At 37.8% G+C, this 21,396-nt stretch overlaps 4 protein-coding genes across 5 annotated transcripts; 1 reads left to right on the plus strand and 3 right to left on the minus strand.

Annotated features, from left to right (window-relative positions):
* Window positions 1–311: 311 nt before the first annotated feature.
* LOC140762956 (uncharacterized) lies at window positions 312–4,372 on the minus strand. The gene is made up of 9 exons (XM_073100949.1): window positions 4,014–4,372; window positions 3,870–3,930; window positions 3,652–3,784; window positions 3,463–3,586; window positions 3,026–3,082; window positions 2,841–2,937; window positions 2,017–2,224; window positions 772–832; window positions 312–667 (listed from the first exon to the last, which is right to left on the minus strand). Exons 1-9 carry the CDS (start codon window positions 4,335–4,337, stop codon window positions 608–610), a joined length of 1,125 nt encoding a protein of 374 aa, XP_072957050.1. The 5' UTR covers window positions 4,338–4,372; the 3' UTR covers window positions 312–607.
* Window positions 4,373–6,756: 2,384 nt separating this feature from the next.
* Window positions 6,757–15,350, plus strand: LOC140762363 (uncharacterized). 2 transcript variants are annotated; one of them, XM_073100107.1, is made up of 3 exons: window positions 6,757–6,957; window positions 14,240–14,390; window positions 14,514–15,350. In XM_073100107.1, exons 1-3 carry the CDS (start codon window positions 6,823–6,825, stop codon window positions 15,122–15,124), a joined length of 897 nt encoding a protein of 298 aa, XP_072956208.1. In that variant the 5' UTR covers window positions 6,757–6,822; the 3' UTR covers window positions 15,125–15,350. The 2 variants fall into 2 exon arrangements, with proteins under 2 accessions (XP_072956208.1, XP_072956209.1); XM_073100108.1 differs by having other exon boundaries at window positions 6,818–6,957; window positions 13,453–14,390.
* A 1,431-nt stretch (window positions 15,351–16,781) lies between these two features.
* Window positions 16,782–18,305, minus strand: LOC140763219 (uncharacterized). Its single transcript, XM_073101308.1, has one exon. It carries the CDS (start codon window positions 18,025–18,027, stop codon window positions 16,954–16,956), a length of 1,074 nt encoding a protein of 357 aa, XP_072957409.1. The 5' UTR covers window positions 18,028–18,305; the 3' UTR covers window positions 16,782–16,953.
* A 505-nt stretch (window positions 18,306–18,810) lies between these two features.
* Window positions 18,811–21,139, minus strand: LOC140763115 (MD-2-related lipid-recognition protein ROSY1-like). Its single transcript, XM_073101171.1, has 4 exons — window positions 20,937–21,139; window positions 20,658–20,759; window positions 19,725–19,885; window positions 18,811–19,032 (listed from the first exon to the last, which is right to left on the minus strand). The coding sequence occupies exons 1-4, from the start codon at window positions 21,031–21,033 to the stop codon at window positions 18,925–18,927; spliced, it is 468 nt and encodes a 155-aa protein (XP_072957272.1). The 5' UTR covers window positions 21,034–21,139; the 3' UTR covers window positions 18,811–18,924.
* Window positions 21,140–21,396: the final 257 nt, after the last annotated feature.

The raw sequence follows: 21,396 nt of genomic DNA on the forward strand, positions 1-21,396 counted from the left end.
CATCTCCAAATGTCTCATCTGGGCATTCCTAGTATGGGGATGAAAATTTTGCTTCCACAAAGTAACCTATAAAATTTAAAACCTAAATACTTCTCGATGATCTAGTTAAACCCTTACGATATGCCTTGGTGAATAAAATATACATGTAAACCCACATCACAATCAAATCTAGTTTCTAAAAACAAGCATGGATACAAATGATCTCAGTTCATTGCTTGGCTCACTGCACACAACCCATTAACAAATCGAGCTCATAGCTGTAATCTGAAAACAATCACCAGTTGACCATCAGCATACCTTCAAAATATTCAGGATTTAGATTATTAATTGCCATGTCATGTCTCACCGATTTGTAAGAAACCGAGAAAAAATAGAGAGAATTTATATTTCAGTTCTTTCTGTGCTGAAGCAATTGATGAACAAGACAGATAAATATACTTAGAAAACATACGACAATTCAGTCTGAGTACTGTAGCTTTTGGCACATATGTTTGTGCTGGATATAGTTTAACATTTGCTTGTGGATTACCCATAGAGTAGCAAACTGCTCCAATAGCATTTTAACATGCAGGAGCAGGCAAAATCGCAGAATAGAGCAGAAAGATCACTAGTCTGCTGCACATAGCTGAGATGCTAGCTCAACCACTCCCCACATGGACGTGTCGTTCTGTTCAAACGAAAATGAGGATATCAAAGGCAATGAACAATAAAGTGGAAGAATAACACCAGTGATATACCAAATTATTAATGTGACTTCAGCTAGCTGCTTACCAAATATACAACATCAAATGCTTCACGGTAATCCTTAAGAGAATTCTCTATATTGCTGTTCCTGAAAAAGCAACGTCTCTGTCAACTCAGCTGGAACATGTACAACCAGTACTATTTATCCCATGTTTGATACAACAAGCATGTTAGTAAATTATAAAAGAAAGTACCCAAGCTTTTGACAGGAAAGTGGAAATGTATTTACATCGGTGTGTTTAACTCATGACGATACTAAAGTCAGAAACCGTTCTTCTATAGTGAAGCACGTTATCAAAGAAGAAAATAGAAAGATTGAAGTCTCCAGCAAACCAGAAATTGAACAGGTGATCAGTTATCAAGTAACAAAATGTCCTACACCATATGACTGAACATGTTTTCCCTGAAAAAAGGGAGCCTTTTGAAACATTATTATCATAAGGGAAATAGTAATTATTACTAACCTAGCTTAGCATATTGGCACCAAGGATAATTAGATGGAGGAGCAGAGAGGAAATGAGTGCTGCTAGCAATAACAAAGAATATAAAATCAGCTCCGCTGTATGGGGTCTTCAATTCAAATCACTATAGATGGTAACTATATCCAAATGAACAAATTAACAAAATGGTGAACCTGACATGCTTGGCAACACAAAGTAATATCACTAATAATATCTGAAGGTTCCAAGAGAGTCAAGATTCTCGGACTCAAGATAGTGAATCAAGAACAAAGAATTGTGTTTTATGTTAGTTGTATTCTTATAATGGATTAAAAAGTGACTATATTTTATATGTTTTGCCAGACCTTAAACCAGAAATAACAAACTAATGAATAGGTTCAGGTAGGTCTAAAACTACAAGTCTTACTTTGAAAGAGTATCTAGTAAGCCTCATAGAGAACACCCACATCGATCCAAAAACAAAACAAGCACATGTATGAGACTGCAAACTTGTCAAACCTAACCTTTTCTCAAGAACCTTTGGGTTCTAGCTTTTGAGAGACAATGCAACACCCAAAAGGAAAATTAATTAGATTCTCAAATCAGCACAACATTTAACAGACCATATCACTGGATTGCTATATTACCCTTGGCACTAAACTTGATAGAGAACATCCAAGAAACTGCCAACTCCAATATGTAAGATAAAAAGAAGTGTGCAGTCTAACCCTCTTTAAAAGGCTCACCTAGGGCGCACTCCAAATCCTTCCCTCTATCTACATGTTTACCATAAGCTAAATGGGGAAAGGACAATAAGAAACTATTTACTCACAGAAATCCAACAGCAATTCGATTTTCATAGTTGACACCATCAGACATGCCCAGGTCCCCAATGTGATCACCCAGTAGTAGCACATTGGTCCTCTTCTTCACCAAGGCATTGTCAACAATTAATCCATTTAGATCTCCCAGCTTATCATGAACAGGAGCAGCCATATCCAAGGCATGCTCATTTTTGTTCAAAACATGAATTGTCTTCCCTGCAGCAGCATGAACAAGAAATAGTCAATGAGAACTGAGTAGTATTAGATCAACTAAGATTTGAATCAAATAAAAGAATATTAATGGTATCAGTTGCAAAATCCAAGACGGGAAATAGGATCCAGATAGCACAAATATTGCTGAAGTGCTTTAGCAATTAGGGACAGTAGATGAGTTATCCAAGCTAAGAATGAGACTATAAATAGTCTTCAGTTGATCTTGCATGATATCCAATACAACCTACAAATCTCACCTCCTCCTACAGTTATCAATACATTTGGATATCTAACATATTTAGTGATCGAAATATAATTGATCATATTTAACTTTTTCCAACTATTAACATTAAAGCTTTAGCAGTTCATATGAGCATACAAGAAATATCTCATTCCTCATGACATATGCTTGACGCTTTTCAAAATTCTATTATACTTGCTGTACCAAAATAGAAAAGTTAGCAGTCTCTAAAGAAAAGAAAAAAGAAAAATCATTAGAAAGCATATGTTGTTATTTCAAGTCGAATTTATGCATCTGCAGCTAGAAGGTCTCTGCAGACTGAGCAGGAGCAGGATTGTCAGAGATAGTCTAAGCAAAATTTCAAAGAGCTCAGTTCACCTTTAAAGGCGACAAGGCAGCGATTCTCATTGAACTCCATTCTGTTAGATACAACCCTGATGTTCTTAAAAGATCTGTGAAGTTTCTGCCTGAAGACCTGGTCAAATAACAAGAGCAAATAATTCTCAGCCGCCTTTCGTTGTTATAAATGTGAATATCATGATACTCTTTATTTCTAAACTAACCTCCTCTATGATGTCTGCCAGACCTGCAGAAAATATTAGGACAGGGATACCTTTCTCCTGAAAATATTAGACACATCACGCTTATTAGGAATATAACCAAATGTTCTAGTTCATCTTACTAAAAGGTCATAGGTCCTTGTAAAGCACATGAAACCGCTATTATAGAATTCTGAAAATTGTTGTAGCTACTTCTAGAGCATATATAATCCAACTAGTGGAGGAGATATCCTATGCAACTCCAGATTATTCCTTTAGTGAGATTACAAGGCAACATAATAGATATTGCTCCATGTTTCATACAGATCAAAAGACCTTTATCCTAATGGTTTTATGCTATTATGCATGCTGATTAGCTACTGACACTTGTCTTCTAATAACGTACATGGTTAGTACTCAACAAAATTCATAAAAGAATTCCAGAATTGAAACATTCCTACCTCCAAGAACTCAAACAGCTCGACCACGCCATCTCTAAAAGCAATTGTAGCATCAGCCACTGACTTCTTTATTGCATCATAAGTAAGCCCCCCCTCAATAAGAAGACCATGTGTCTTCTCCCACCTTTGGTGACAAGCAAATCAATTACTACATGTTTCGTCAAACTATCAAATAGAGTAAACAAATACCATTCTTCCATGAGCTTCGTCTTCTCCTCGATCGGCAACGTGGGCGAAATCTCTAACGGGTGATAGTATTCATACAACTCCTGCCTCTTGGCGTCGAAATCCGGGTTCCCCTGCTGCAACAAACCATGGCTGGCTACCACCACCAAACCAATTCCAATTAGATATCAAACCAAAATGTAGTAAAGAGCATCAATAGAAATCGATCAAATGTGACGTACTCTGGCCACGAGTACCATTGAACCAATACTTGGTAAGAGTGCCATCGAAGTCGGCGATCACCTAATGATTCAAGTATGGAGTTTAAAGCGATTTTTAACGCGAAAACATGTAAACTTGTGGAGATTATAGATTAGAAGACCCACTTGGAGTTTGCTCGTGCCGGCATTCCGGATCGAGGCCTTCTTCTTCTCCAGCGACTCGGGATCGGGGATCACGACTTCCGAGGACATGATCCTTGAGCTGGCTCTTGGCGTTAGGGAGCAAAGGCGCCGGCTGCGGCTGCGGCTGCGGCTGCGGCGAGACCAAACCGTAGAGAGCTGCGGGGCGGAACGCGGGGGCGGAGAGAGGATAGGGGAGGTCTTGGCCGGAAATTTTGGGAATTTTCGGCGGGAATACGGGAGGAGGAGGGAGCTGAGGAGGATTGGGTTTGCGGTGGCGTTGGTGCGACACAATCGTCCGGGCCTCATGAGTCTCTGATGGGCCGAGACTAGAGGAAACCAAAGTTTGCAAGCCTTGTTTTTTATTTCTTTCCATCTTTCTTTCTTTCTTTATCTTATTTATTATTATTATTATTATTATTATTTTATGGAGATGCGAGACCAGCTATATATTAAAAGTCATCCTAGGGATAGAAATGCTCTCTGCATCAACAATGGTGATAAGAGCCAAATGCTCTCGACGTCAACAAAGGTGATAAAAGCCTGATTTGGGAGGAGAGGGGCGGCCACTCCTCCCAGAGCATCAAAAGAATACCGCCTTTTAAAAAGAGCAACCTAATCAGCTGCCCTATTACAACCTTTAGAGACATACACAACAGAGAAAAAAAAAGAGGAGTTACAAATGGTTCTGCAATAGTGAATAATATCTCGGATGCATTAGGGGACTTCATCGAGGTGCTTTGGTGAGTAATATGGAATCCCTTTAAAAAAATGACATGATTGACTTTAAGCTGAGCGGCAACAATCGCAACAAAAAAGAGGGCTCGGGCCTCAGCTTCAAGGTAGTGTCCATCATGGTTGGGTGACTAGACTAGAACATTGTGACACCATGGTGGTTTTGTGCCAAGAAATCATCACCATCGTCATTGCTCAACGAGTCTTATGAGTCGTCGAAGTTGATTTTAGTGACACTTAGAGGTGGAGTCTAATCTTCCAACTTTTGGGTTAAGCTGGTGACTGATTTCTCAACCCCACCCTTATCAAAATATTCAATTGCCATCTAAGACGCCAATCAAGCAGTGTGTTCTGCCTTGGTCTGGATCGTCTCAACACAAAGTTTATTCTAGGATTCCAAATCATCCAAATTGAGGCGATTATTATAGTTATAAACTTGTTTTGGTCTCTCTCCAAATGGTCCCAATCATAAGTTAGCCGATTACTATCAAGCGAAATGGGGATTCTAAGTTTATGGGCAATGACCCCCTAGACCTCAAGGCCATAGCAACCGTGATAGAACAAATGCTCTACATTCTCTTTCCATAAGCCACACAGATCACATATCTGTCGGCCCAATATGAAAACTCTAGAGAAGAGTTATAGTATAAATTCTTCCCCACTAAACTTTCCATAGGATGGTCTTTAACTCTTGGGTTGACTTTAAGTTTCCAAAGAACAATTTATTCCAATTTAGACCCATTTGATGTAGGGCGCATAAAAGAATACACTGCTTTTGCAATAGCCTTACTTTTCAAATTGGGCCACCATCCAATTGTCTACTAAATTACCAACTCGTAAGTTGGTGATAGTGTCATATACACTGCCAAATAGTTCAGAAAGGTGCCATTTTCTACAAGATCAGTAACTATAGTTTCTAGAAGAATATTATCATAGTTAACATGAGCCGGCATGTAACCCAAGGGAGTGGGAGTGATCCATGAATCATTAAGCACACTAGTGAGGCTATTTCCGACCAAATCTTAATACCATCTTTTAAGTTTTGCAGCCTGAGTTTTATGAGGTTTTCCAAACCCAAGAAGAAACTTTTCACAGTCCTATTAGCCCAGCATTTGGATTTTTATCTGCATGTATTTATTAAACGTAGGACCCTCGTCACGGGACGCTTCGGAGTCTGCAATCACAACACTCTATTAGACTCTGGTGATTAGGTGGGAGCATATTAACCACCCCAACTGTAGGACAGTTGGGAGGTATCAAGGTCAACTTTAATAGGTGGACAATTACGGGAAGAAATGTTTTAAGAAATGTCTCGGTGGCAATCTGATTGGATGGAGTTCGACGGAATCAAGTAGGCCAAAGATTCTTTAGTTTGATCGTGCGAATATTCAGAGAAATGTTTGACACCCCTCTTGCTACTGTGAAAGCATTTGGATATCGTTTCCTTATTATAGAGGTGGCCACTCAACATATTCAATACACAATTTAAAAATAATGTAGGGTCTTAACTGAAAAGAAAGTTCAGAAAATCTATCGTGACACGGGCCATAAATCACTAAATTTATTCGAATCTTGTTGCCGTTTTTATATCATTGGATAAAATAAGTGAAAAAGATTCGGTTGCAGGGGAGTGAGGACGTTCGGATCCGAGTCATCCGACTTCCCAAATCCGACCAAACATCTAAGCACCAAAAAATATATAATAAAAGAGAAAGTCTCAGAACTATATCCATCTAAAAGGTCATCCACTCCTCCCACGTGTCCCCAACCGACCCGGTCCGTTTACTTCGCTCGCAAAAGCGCACGAGCCATTCACGGGCCCGAGCGTTGAACCAATGACAACGCGCCGCGTTAGCCTCCCGCGGACGCGAATGCTCCTATTCCTCTCCGATTTGGGATCCGATTCGCGCCCGACGTCTCCTGCGAAACGGCGTGTGACTGTATTACTGTATATAATATCCATTTTCTTTTATTTTATACCTTTCCTGGCATTTCGTACAATTAATCCCCCCACTCCCAGAACGAGAGCGGGAAGAGAGAACTCGAAAACAGGGGAGCCATGACGAGCGACGAGGCGAAGCGCGAGGTCGAGGTCGAGGCAGGCGAATTCGCTTCTCCGGCGGAGAAGAAGGTGGAGGAGGCGCAGGAGGAGGTCTCTGTGGAGCTACCAGCTCCATCCGGGTGGAAGAAGAAGGTTTAATCTCAATTTTCTTTCGTGTTTTCTTCTTCTTAGCCTTCAATTCCGTTTTTCCTATCCAACTTTCTTGATTAATTCGTGCCTTCTTGCGTCTCGACGGAGATCTTGGTTCGTTTGGCTGTGTCTGGGATTCTTCCTGCGCTTGCTAGGGTTTCAGAGCGTGCTTTCTTGGCTTGGTAATTTTTTGTGGTTCAGCTGGTTTGTGGAGGTGCATGGGTGTGGTTTATCGTTATCGAGTGGTTTCCTATTCCGGCTTTGGTAGATTTGGGTTGGAATTGTATGTTATGGTGGTAGTTCCTCGGCTGAGACTAGTAAGTTGTAAGCTTTAGGGTTTGGGTTAATATGCTGAGAGCTTGGGATTTAAAATATCTATAATGATTGTTTGGTTGTTATCTACTGGAATTATGGGCTTTGCATATAAATTTCGAGGGTTTGTCGCTAGTAAAGTAACGAAAGGTTTAATTATGTTCCTGTTATGTTTGCATGTCCTGTGCAGAGATCTTTTTACTTTCTGTTGATAAAATTTATGTACACTAGCGACTGTGATATCTGATTACAGATAGAAAGTTATGGAATCAAGAGTTAGCTATTAATTAATAGTGCAGATTAACCTTAAATTTGAGATTTGTGGTGCCATATGTTCATTGGATTTTGTTATAATATTGTAATGATGCGACTCTGCAATGCCAATAGAAAGCAATGCACAATATTTTCAGGACTACCATTTCCTACGATATGTACAAAGGTTTGGGCTAATGTTGGAAACATCTGAGCCCAGCTTAGTCATGCCTAGAACATGATTATGAAGGACAAGTTTGGTCAGCCACTATAGATCAACAAATTAAGGATAAAAGGAAGGTAGGTCTATAGATGAGTTCAATATGGTTCAAGTCTATCAAGCCACATGGTACTTCAGCCTGCTATAAGGTAATAAGGCACAAATTATATATATATATGTGTATTGAGTTGCAGGCTGGAAATTTTTTTGTCTTTTCCATATTTATCATTTATGTGCCTACTACCCAATAGCCATTGTGATCCACCATCACTTGCTCTTTGTACACTAAACCACTGCCATGTATTTCTCTCACTTACGTGGCTACCACCATGAGAAATCCCTTCTTTCCCCCCTTTTCCTCTTAGTTTCTACTTTGTCGTATTTAGCCTTTTTGGCGGATCTACTATATCTGTATATCTTTTGGCCCTAACATGCCCGGTAACATTGTTGGCATCGAGTTATTGCACAACCTTTAAGATAATGGTGGATCAATGGAGCTTATATACTAATATGAAGCCAAGGATTATTGGATTTATTGGTGCGAGAGTAGAATGGGCATTTTGACTTAAAGGATGATGGTAGGTAGATGATCACATGTGCTAACTCTTTACTCAAAGCTGACTACCCTGCTTAATTGCAGACTGTCATCCTTGCCCACCAACAACTATCCACCTTACTTATACTATATGTATCCATTTCACCTTGCCAATTTTGTTGACTCTGGCATGCAGGATTTGTGGAGTTAAGATTTACGTGTGCCGTAAATAATATCCAGTGGTCTCCAAGTTTAAGGTTGTGAAATGGTCAGCAACTTGTAGTATATTTCAGACTTAAGGTTAGGTAAAACTTGAGATCTGGCTTGATTCACACTATAAGAAGGTAAATGGAAGTTTTACAGGATAATGTCAGGTATGACCCTCTTAAAAGGAAGTGCCTAGTTTGTTGACATCATCATGGAGTGTCCAGATATCTCTATCCTATTATGCATGAGTCACTATAGATGACCATGGGTTGCTATTGTTCAAAATTTGGATTATGTCTCCATAATTCTTCATTTGTCGTTACTAAGCAAATAATTTCTAGATGTTATATAGAGAAATAATTATGGATATAACATCTTTAAAAAATTTGACACATCAAGGAGTGCCCTGACTTTCATTAACTGCCCCGGATCTGGCGTATCGAACAGATTTGCCTTTTATATTAATTCCTATAGGTTGGATTAAAAGAAAAAGAAAAGGAAGCTTTGAATGTTGAAAACATCCAGGTTCCTAACCAGTTGAAAGGAGCCACTCATCCAAAATGTGCAGCTAACCATTAATGTGGTTATGGATGTTTATGTCATGAAGCCACCAGATGGAGCACAGCAAAGAAATTATTTCAAACTTCTCTATAACTTAATTTTAAGATTTTGTATTATGTTTATGTTTGTCATACTTGGTAGTCTTTAGTATGCCTTACATATTGGTTGTTAGCGAGCCACAACACCATTTCATCATTCCTTCATAATTGCAGTTTTATAGAAAGTAATACTGTCTTACTATTTTAACAGTAATGGGCTCAATGTTAAAAAGGATAAAAGATCATGTATGCACAGTAATGTAAGTTGTAGATAAGAAGAATATTAATATATTGCTAAGAATCTATCTTACACACTTATTGTTTCTTTTAACTAAGCTAGAATAATGAGAAAATATATTTAGAATCTAAGATAAATTTGCTGATTGCTGATCACCTTTCTGGAAAGGCTCTTTAATCATATTTTGAGATAGTCCTTTTTCTAACACAGTCTCACTTAATCTATATCTTATTTATAGACTTTAATTTTGGAAAGCAACTATAACTGTCAATTAGTTGTAACTATTTTGCTTGTTCCATCCTGTTTATCTTAAGTTCTCTTATGTTCTATGACAATGCTTAGACTTAAACTTTCTTTTGTAGAAGTTTTTTAAGAGTACTTTGTTTAATTAAGTTGTCTTAAGGAACATTATAGGGATGTGATTTTAAGTGTTAATCTCCAATGTGTATATGTTGCACCTTTAAGTTTCTATTTATAGACAAACTGTAAGGTTTCCAACCTTTTTGTTATGTTTAAGATGTTTTTTATGGTATTTCATCCTGTTCCAGTATATTTTCTTCCAGATCGTACACAACATCCATGAAACTGGAGGATCTTTTGAGGAAGTCAAATAGGTTCTGTCATTGGCATTATGTTTAATGCATTTGGCAAGTCCCGACCTGCAATCAAGCTGTGAACGGAAAATTGGCTACACTTGTTTTATCAATAAGAGTTGTTATATGTCTGGAAATTTTACTTGGCAAACAATATATACTAGCTTGCAGTTAGCATTCTCCAGCAAATTTTATAGGGTTGTATTCATGATGTTTTCGCAAATGGATTTTCTAGCTTGTCCTGAATTTTGACTGTGATTTGCTGCTGCTCTGTTTCTTGTCTTGCTTGAGCTCTGATTGTCTTTGCTATTGAAAGATGCACACCTTTTCTATCTCATCTCTGTTATTTGCATGTCCTAGCATAGTTTTATGCAGTTTCTGACAAACATCAACCTAGCTACTTGGAGATCATTTTTCAGGTTGATATGTTTTGTGGCTTTTGCCCCTTTTGATAACCTTTTCTCACTTGCAATCATGTTTACGCAAGTATCAAAAAATTTAGTAGTCATAGGTACTGGATTTAACGAGATTGATCATAATTGAAATTAGAGGGTCATGCCACATCAAAGTTCTAGACTTCTAGTTAAAATGTTCTGCTTGTCTATGTTCGTATCCTTTGGCAACCAATGAACCAATATCATGGCTTCTGAATAATCTTCTTAGGCAATAAGAAGGAGAAGAATATGTTACCTGTGGTTCCAGTATTCTGAAACAAATGCAAGAACAAGACTCAAGTGGTTTGGATGAATACGGCATGATAATCAGATCAAAACATTTTTTTTTACTTTCTCAAAGGCTTAAAGTTTAGAGCTTTGGATGAATATGTCATGGTAATCAGATAAAAACAATTTTTTTTCTTTCTCAAAGCATTAATCTTTTACTCTTTTAATCTGGTATAATCAGACTTATTAGGGAAATGGGGATTCTTGAGTGCCTATTTGTTATTAATTTACAAGTTATTTGCACGAGAGAACATCAACTAGTGTAGCAATAAGGTTTGTCCCTTGCATCCAAGTGGTAGACGGTTTGAGTCATTGGAACAACCTTTAAAATAAAGAAGCTAAGACTGCAAATATCTTGACCTCCCCAGACGGCATATTAACATTATTGATCTCAAGCATTAGAGTTACAACCAAGAAAAAGTGGGTACAAGATTGAGGAGGCAAGATATTTTTGTTGCATTTCTATTCTCGACCATTGAGGATGATAACTGAGATAGTGGGTATAATATGAGATGCGTAAAATTGTTGTTTGGTAATGATAAATCAAATTTTTTAACACTTTATTTCATAGTCTACTGTCTCCCACAGCAATCTACCTCCGTAATCACCCATTGACGTCTACCGCTGCTGTCTTCCTCATCCGTGTGCTGCTGTCATTTGCTAGCTAAGGTTCATTGAATTGTATTGTTAGGTTAGGGCTTTCCATGGTGAAATCATATAGGAAAGGCTTTAGTACATTGGCCTAATGGACTTGGGAGAAGCTAGTAAACCTATCCAAATCTGTCCCTGTATTCCGTACTTAGTAATTTCCGTGTCCATATTCAGAACTAACACGTCCCTCTAGAGTCTGTTAGACATTTCTGGTCATGTTTGGAAGGTGGGCAATTATGTATTTGCTTTTTATATTAATCTGTTTAATCAATTTTAGCATATGTATTTCTGAGATCCTTTTGACGTATATCTGACATTGTGCATGTCCCTACTAACACAAAATTAAAAAGGGTTTTTCGTTATTGTATCACAAAAAGTTACATCAAATTTTAGGTTTCTTCTTCATCACCAACTCTTACCCTAGTCTCTGCCTGATTATCTCTCTCGACTTTCCCATGCTTAGCTACGCTTCTATCCCAACTCTAAAGTAAAACTCAAGTGTCTTCCTGTTCCCATTTCAAGAACTAGCTTCTCACTTTTTTGAATCTGTTTCAAATATCTCTTTGGCTCTTTGCAGTTTCAGCTGTACCTTTTCTTTAAACCAAAATGCAGTTATATATGAAGTATGCATGGAGTATTAAGTATTCGAATAATTTAATGCACTTTAAATTTTTATTGATGCATTGTTAAAGTCTTATTTTATGAAGGGAATTTTGGTTGCCACAAAAGTAAAATGAGCTGTATCTCCAAAAACAATGTAGAGATTCTTATGTCCAAATGAAAATTCTCAATGTTGTCATGTTTTGCAATAGTTATTACTTTCCAATAATGTGAGATTGTTTTTATTGAACATGTTTCTAACTTTATTTTATACTTTTTGTTATAAGTTGTTATGATCTTGTAATCTGAGTTTCTTAGTAATTATGTCATGTTTGTTCTTGATTTTTTTTCTGATTTAAAGAGAGAACAAATTTTGTATTGTACTTTTAGAATTTCATTGGTCAGCTTGCTTTTTTATTTCTGTTGTCCATTAAGGACTATTTGATGATATGCTACTTTGTTTATATTTTGATTCTGCAAATTCCATAATATTTGGCTCAATCTTTTTTCCCCCTTCTTAGCCAAGTGTTGCTATTAAACTCATTTCATGAGGACTTTTAAAGGAATATACATAATTATACTCAGGAGAAAACTATGTGCTTTGGGGGTTTGCTTTTGTCCGAAGATAGGATGCATCACTTTCACCGAATTGGTAGATGTTGATGAGAGAGGGAACTCATCAAAACATTTCTCTCTTATATTTGGTTAAGTTTCTTGCATGAAAGGTCATTGGTTCAAATAATGGAAACATCGTCTCAGTAATGAAGGTAAGATTTTGTACATTTTTCCTCCTAAACCTTGCATTTGCGGGAGCGTCATGCAGTGGAGCACCCTTGTTGTTTGGCAAAGTTCTTAATAGCACACTTTTAGAGGTTCTCATGAAGTGTATACTTCAAAGAAAGTTCCACTCAATGTTTCTGTTCCAGAATGAGATTTTATATGGCTGAGCATGTAGTCAGTTTTGAACAATTTCAATTAGGAAGAGGACATTGAGATTTGCTTAGACTTCATGTGCTGATATGTTTTCTCTATCATGTTGGATGTCTTACTTATCAACAACGATCATTCTGATTTAACATGAACTCTCAAATCAGAGCTCTACTGTTTGGTTTCTCTGTTTCCTGCTTATTTGGGTGGAGTTCTCTATATTTTCAGTGAGATGATTTAGTGGACCACTAATTAGCTTGTAGTAGAAACCTTTCATTTAACTCTTTTTGGGTCAAAACCTGTTGTGATGCTATAGGATTCTGTTCCCCATATCTGGAAACTTGCTTTCATGGTTGATGTCCTATCTCAGGTTATTTAAGAGGATGCTGCCTGGTTATTTGTTGTGGCATGTGTGTGTGTGTCTATATATATATATATATATATATATATATATATATATATATATTGAGAGAGAGAGAGAGAGAGAGAGAGAGAATGCTTGTTGTGGTGGTTTGGTCATGACTCTTGCCAATCATCTGCTTCTTTCTTCCATTTATTATCATAATTCTATTTTTTTTGGGCAAATATTTATCTTTCTGCTTAGCCATTCGTTGTGAATCAAAAACCTGTTTTATGCAACAGGATTTCAAGCTTCTCCATTTCCGGAAACTTGCCTTGGCAGTTGACCTCCTATCTTAGTTTATTGAAGAGGATGGCGCTTTGTTCCTTGAATGACAGTTATTAGTAATTTGACAATGGGGATTTGACTCCTGCCAGCTGTTTCTGTTTTCTCTTCTCTCGGCATTATACTTTCTAATTCTGTTCTGCTTTGACAAACATTTTATCTCCATGCTTATCCACAAGTTTTCCTGCATAGCCAGTATCTGCCTTATTTTGTATTCACAACTATTTAATTCTTTATATTATTGTTTTTCTTCGCTTCTGTTGTCTATTACCTGTTCCATTTCTGACTCTCTTTTTTAATACACTATCGACTGTAGAGAGGTTTTGGAAGGATGACTAGATACGTTTCTAAAGCATCTCATATCATAATTGTCAGGAGAAAAAGTGACTCTTTTATCTTTTTGTTGCTTCTGCGATGGTAAGGTTTGCCTCTTGCACCTAAGTGATCATGAGGTCTATTTATAGAATCATTGTAGTAATGGAGTTAAGGCTGCATATATCGTGCCTTTCCTAGACTTGGTTGGAGCCTCGTGCACTAGGATGCTTTCTACATCCTCTCTCGTTTGTAAATGAAAAGCTTCTTTTTCCTCCTTGCGAAAGTATTTCAATGGGGTCTCTTCTGCAGTAACCAACTTCAATATAATATTTGCAACGCTTAAAGCTATGTCTGCTGTACTTGTCTTGGGAATTGAGTGCTGCAGACTCTTGCTTTCACAGTAACCTTATATCTTTCCTGCTTTGACAGTTCACTCCCAAAATGGGTGGCACACCAAGACGGAATGAGATTGTGTTCATTTCACCTACTGGTGAGGATATTAAGAATAAGAAACAGTTGGATCAGTACCTACGGTCCCACCCTGGAGGCCCTTCTTCTTCGGAGTTTGATTGGGGGACAGGTAAAAACACTCCATTCCTCCTTTCTTCTCTTTCTCTCGCTCGCTTTCTGTCCTCAATGCATATTCTTTCTCCAGATGGGATGAATATGAAGCTTTGCATCTCACTAAATTGCTTGTAAACAGGTGATACTCCAAGGCGTTCTGCCAGGATTAGCGAAAAAGCAAAGGCAAATGAGACTCCAGAAGGTGAGAAACCTAAGAAACGAGAAAGGAAATCAAGCACCAAAAAAGAAGCAAAGGACAAAAGGGACAGTGGTGTAGATGAATCACATGGTAATGAAAAAGGTTCCGTTCCAGTGGAAACAAAAGAGTCTGCTGATGTAGATATGGAAGGCACTGAAACTGTCAAAGAGATTGCTACTGAAGAAGCTGTGATTGAAACTGTTACTGAGCAAGATTCGGTGGATAAGGCTACGAAGAACGATGAAAATAAAACTGAGAGTGAAAAGATAGTTGAAGATTCCAAAGAGCCTTACAAGGCTGAACCTGCAGATACAGGATTAGAGGAAGAGAAGAAAGAGGAAGACAAGCCAGATGATTCTAAAGTGCCTCCCACAGGATCTGACCCTAAAGGAGATGCTTCAGGTGAGGATGCCAAAAATGGAGAGATTTTATCCGAGAATGGCAGTGTCAAGGATGATGATCAAGAGGCTGCAGTCCCTAAGGAAGCACCTATTATGAACTGTGATGATGGGCAGCAGCATCTGCCCAAGGCTTCTCCAGTCAACTGTTGAAACTCTTGAAATCATTAGGATGTTTTGCATCGAGATTTAGTTTTTAAATCTTTGTTTGGACTTTGTCTATGGTTACAGGCATAACATAATTCCAGTGTTGTACTCTTATGTTCTAAATCTTCTGTATCTAAGTGGTGCTGCTTGCCACCTTTGCCATTGTTGGCATGTAACTTGGAGATATGTATTTAGACCAGTCAGCCTAACATGTAAACTCATTGTTCTAATAGTCTAGTATTTTGTTGTAATTTCAAGAGATTAAAGGCTACCTGCATGCCCGGAATCCAGGTAATGAATTGCCGTGGTTATGTCCTGTGGCTTATATTCATGGCACATGTTAATAGAACATTTGTTCTGCCTTTGTTGATGCTTTTGTATTTTGTATATAATCTTTTCAGCAGCTGTGGTTCTGTTCCGGAGCTTGTCCTTCCAAATGACCATTGCAGTGGATTATGCAGACATTGTCTGAATACTTCTGTAATTTATGCAAGTACAGTAAAGAGCTTCTCTTTATATATTATTTTGCTTGTTTTCAGACATTCTTACTATTTAAGCAAGTAGCTTCCGTTCAAGGCTGTAAACATTTTACTCACGTGGATGTGGTGGTGACAAACTAAACTTCTTGCTTCAATAGTTAAGATCCTGCTGCGTTGGTCCCAGTTGTCTATCAACATGCATGAATTCTCTTCAGGTCATTCTACTATATGTACATTTCTCAGAAAAAAGAAAAAGGAAATTTACTGTATGTACGTACACTTGCAGAATGGAAGCTTTCATATTTATGTTCCATGCTAGTGCAGCAAGATATACATCATAGCAGTTCATGCATTGACACTGGGTATTCTTTTGAATATTTTTTTCAAAGGGAACTTTTTGCGGATGTTCAATATGTTAAAACCAAATCCATTTTGGTGCAGCAAACACCATACTATATTCAAGATTAACTGGTGAAATGATTTGGGACTCATTTTTCCTCCATTAGGACAAATAAGTATCGCTGGACAAACATTTTTTGTATAGAAAGCGCACAAATTACCATTCAAAGGGTTGGACCACAATCCTTGAGCCAGAATAGTTGGAGCAGCAAACACAAGAAGCTTCGAAGAATGAATATGAAGAACGTAATAACTATCATGCGAAAGAATTTCTACTCATGCTAAGCTATACTTTATTGTTGGTGAACTACATTAACTTGTTGCAAATTTTAAAAGCTGCAGTTCCATAAAGTTGCTTAACATTTATCATGGGAAAAGCTGCAGCCTTAAGTGATTCAAAGATGTTATGCAACTGGTAAGGAAAGCAATCCTAATTTGCTTTCTTATAGATGCTATTGGAATCGAAATGAAGGTGCCGAAATGTGCTTATGACTTTATTCCATTAGAAAAGTTGGCCTATTATTTAGCAGGGACCACTGGCCAGTATATAAGCAAAAGGAGATTTCTTATCCCTCTATAATAATAACCTTCCCTTCCCTAGAAAGTGAGAAATATTTTTAATAGCAAGCCTAAGTCTAATGATCAAGATTACTCCCATATTCATTACAATATATATAGAGGGTCCAAAAGTTACTTCCTCCATGGAAGTTATATTAAAATTTAGAACCAACAATAGCTATCCCACTAACATTTAGAACACAGATAAAGCCAATCCTGAAGATTAATGAATCATAGAAATAATTCAAAGATGAAATTATTCCACTTCTCGGACGGTCCCCATAAAAAAAATTATTGTACAAATTCTCATTGATAATACACAAATCACTGCAAAAATATAATCAGAAGAGCAGAAAAAAGAAGAAGCATTCAATGATACACTGTACACAAATTAACTGATCATGAGAACTTATAGCTACTACAGACAGGGCAAGGAATCAAACCATTCTCATTGCAATTTGTGCACTGGACATTCACCCCCCTCTCGCCGTCGTAGAGCTTTCGACTACCGCAACACTCTGAGCACATCGCAAACCGCATGCCGCCACACCCTTCGCACAAAACCCCACCAGACCGGTCCCGTGGCATCTTCTGTAGCAGTGGCAAAAGCCTTCCCTGCTCGTGGATTCCGATCACCTCGTCGGCCCCTCCAATGTATCTACCTCTTATGAACAACCTCGGAGGAATTGCGCGCCATCCCAGTACTCTCCATAGATCCTCCCGGTATCCCATATCCATAGATATGTCCCTCTCATGGAAGACTAGTTTCAGGTTGTCCAGTAGATTTCTAAGGCTATTGCAATCCTCGAAAGTCTTCCTAATTCCTCGCAATGTCGTGGTGTATAGGATTATGGATTCCTCGCCTCCTGGAGGGCACTTCTCTTGGAATTCTTCCAATGGATCAACGTAATCCTCTGTAGTGCGAGGCAGCTTAGATGGGCGCTCTTCTTCTATATGTTGGTCTTCTTCATCTTCTTCTTTATCATCTTTATCTGCCCTGGCTCGGGTTTTCGCTTCCTCGAAGCTCTGGTTGTATTCTGCGATTGCCTGCTTGAACGCGGCGAGGAGGTCGGGATCGAAGAGGGTGGACGAATTGAGATCCGGGTGGCGGTAAGATGGCAATCCAAGATCGGGTCTTTTAGAGCTCTTGGCCTCGGATTGGATGAGATCTTTAGCTGGCGGTGTTGATGGAGGTCTAATGTTCTCTTTATCGCTGATGAATTGTGAATCGGGTAATTTGGGGGAACTGGGCAGCTCGGATTTGGTTTCTTCTTCTTCTTGCTCTTCTTCTTCGCCCTCTTCTTCTGCTGTGATAGGAAGAGCGGAAAGGGTTCGAGAGAAATCTAAGGAAGGCGAGGCGTCGAAGAACTCATCGGAGGCGTCGTTGTGAAGAACACGGCCTTGTTGTCTCTGGAGACCCACCTGAGGAAAAGATTTGAGCGTTCTCAGGATTCTTGTTTTGAACCCCTTCATCTGCTGCTATTTGAGAAGAAGGTGTGTGCGCGAGACTCCGGGAAAGGAAAAGTTTCGAAAGAAGAAGATGGAGAGGAAGTCGTAAAGAGAGAGGAGAGAGAGAGATAGAGAGAGAGAGAGAGAGAGAGAGAGAGAGAGATTTGTAATGGTTTCTTTGTAAGAGCTGACTGGAAAGCTTATTAGGTAACGGCTATAAAGTTGTGGGGTCTCGCGACTTGTTAATTTGAAAGGGATCGCTATTCGCCACCGAAAGAAGTTAAAAGAGATCTGGGCATGCGAGCAACGGTCATAATTCGAGCGTGAGCATACAACGCGAGGAAAGGGTGGGTATAAACAATTCGATCTCTATCTCTAATTTTGGACTTCCGGGATTTTATAATTTAATTATATTCAATTTTTTTATATTTGTAATAATAAACTCTAGTGTAAATTGTATATTAGAATGAAAATAAATGAATAAGAAAAAAATTTGGAAGTCCTATTACGGTATTATTTTGGAGAAAATTAGGCTATATTTTAAATTATCTTCTAAACTTTTATTTGAATCTTTCTAATCTATATGCAACCTTTAATTATTTTTTCATCTAAAACTAACTGTAAAAGTAATTTGCTATTAAAACCGTTACTTTTGATCATTCAACCTTTATATTATCTCTTTTAAACATATTTGTAGTAAAAGTGAGAGAGATTGTGACGAAAGAATTATAAGACAGAATTTTCACACCCGCCCCAAACATGTATGAGTTAAACTGCACATAGTTGTCCACGAATACTTTCATAGTTGCACAAGTACAGGATAGATAAGATTTAAGGTCAAAAAGTATAGTGTTTACTAACATGCAGTAAGTGTGATTATCATAATTACAGATGCGGTCCAGGGTTCAATTTTGACAAGGTTTAGCTATCAGCAACGGACGACATGACTCCGATGCTGAAATCAAACATGATGCAGGTCAATTGCTTTCCATCTTCTCCCAACATCTTCATGGTAATTGTGTATGAACCCTATAGCAGACAGAAAATTATCAAGAGAGAAGAATTTTTATCACTATATACCAATGAAAATAACTTCATCTTTTATCTTTTACTATATTTTTGTTGAGACTGTATAGTCTATAAAAAATGCCATGAAGATAGCTAAAATAGTGAAATTGCGCCTTCTAAGGTGGTCTAGAAACAAATTCTTGAAGGCACATTTAAATGAGCCTATTCTCTCTTTAGTTAAAGGCATTGATGTCGAAGTAAGCCCATTCCAGCCACTGGAAGGCAAAACACCATGTCTTACCCCACTGCACCCACCCAAGTGTAGCACATGGGAAAAACAAAGTGATCTGTTTACAAAGGTGAGCAGCAATACAGACACAAGTTTTATCCGCTTCAAACAATAGAATAAATTAGATGAATGAAGGACCCTTTTGACTAAAAGGCCTTCCATCTGTGATTATATAAAAACCAACACAGCCAATATTAGCTGGTTCATAAATATCTGTTACCGAGTGTAAGCTTACGAAACGACATTGAAAACCCAACTCACATTTCTGAAGCAATTAAGGATAGAAGCTTAGCATATTCCTCTTATAACTTTAACTAAATCTCAAACTGAATTTTGACAGTTTAGACAATCTAGTTCTCTTAAGTCCTAACATACTAATACAATTTAATGGGTGAAAAAAGAAAGTAGAGCGTCGAAATCTTACTGGAGGAGTTATTGACGGTAATGTTTGCCGATGGGCCAACACAAAATCACCAGTTAAGACAGGACAGGAAGTTTCCTCACAAATGTCATGAGATTCCTCATGAACATGAAAAAAGAAATACTTGACATCAATCACAAGCTTCCCCTTGGAGATGCCATCCTCTATAAGAAACAATCATAAATGATCAATTACACCAGAAAAGTAAACACTCAAAGTAATTACTCTATACAAACAGGAAATAGTCAATCACAAGCAAAAAAGATGCACTTTGAGATACTCCTTCTAGAACGAATAATTGCATAGCAACACAAGGTGTGTCTACAAGTTACATGTAAGTTTCATTGCATGGGTGCATGGATCATCCTATGAAGTATTAAAATCTTTAGTATGCTTATCTTGTTACGATACAAAATATATACCAAATATAATACTGTGCATACTAATGGATTATATGCTAAACATAAGGCAATCCAGGATACACCTTGGATATTCAGATGAAAGAGCTATGATCATAAGGAGATATAAGAAGGTTTCTCAAATTAAAGAGCAACTTCAAATATCTACTTTGTGCTCGAAGTGAACGATTCTTGCCGCCTTTCAATGTTTATTTGGAATACAGTTGATGGAATTAGAGGAGGCCAACATTTGGAGCTTATGCCATTGTAATAACCATCACTATCTACTTGTACCGTTTAATCTTGTTTCTTCCTGCATCTATTTGACACATTTAGTCGATGAATAAACAAGCTATAACTATACATTCCAGAAAGAAAAGAAAAAGGAACACAATATACATACATGCACATATACGTAAGATGCATACAATTCGTTGGATCAATGTATCAATATCATGCCCTATACATACATATATATATATATATATATATATATAAGCAAATCAAATAGATGCACTATGCAAGCAAACTCTTTTACCAGTGGATGCAGAGATAGTGAACGTTGCTGGCTCTCCACGAGCAACCGGATTGGGGGATATCTCCACCCCGCTAACTTTAACCGGGTAATCCGCTCCCTTCTCTGAAAACAACGAATTATTCAACGCCATTAGAATAGGCAAATTACTGCGCAATCTAAAGTGCAAAGTTTCATCTTTTTCCAGTAATCATCATCATAGTCTCGTACCAATCCATCCAAAAGAAAAAATTACAAGAAAAAACTATCAAAAATAAAGGAATCAAACCGAGAAGAACTTACTGCAGTATTCGACGGAGGTGGCGATCGCGGTCGAGAGGAAGAGAAGGGAAGAGGCGAAGAGAAGAATCGAGAAGGGGAAACGGATGCGAACTGCCATTTTCTTCCGCTCTTTTCCTTTTCCTTTTCTCAGTGTTCTATAGGAGAAGAAAACAGCGAAGCGAGGATATCTTCGGAGAGGGACGAGGCTTTGCGTGTCTATTAAGCAAATTGGGGTATACGATTATCTACAAAGGATAAGTAGTTTGTTTAATAATAGTCAATTAACGTAACTAATTTTTATCCACTTTTTTAGTTAGGTGTTTGCCAACAAAAAAGATAAGATAACTGTTAGAATAAGATTATAGGATAAGATAGTGTTTAATTGTCATAGTTGGAATAAAGGAGATAATTAATTAATTAAACTAATCTTATTGTCATTTTTCTAATTTAACGTTGAAAGTTTTTTTTTTTAAAAAGAAGA

Source organism: Typha angustifolia, chromosome 7 (genome assembly GCF_048772165.1).
Source record: "Typha angustifolia cultivar Huaian chromosome 7, ASM4877216v1, whole genome shotgun sequence".
Classification (NCBI taxonomy): domain Eukaryota; kingdom Viridiplantae; phylum Streptophyta; class Magnoliopsida; order Poales; family Typhaceae; genus Typha; species Typha angustifolia.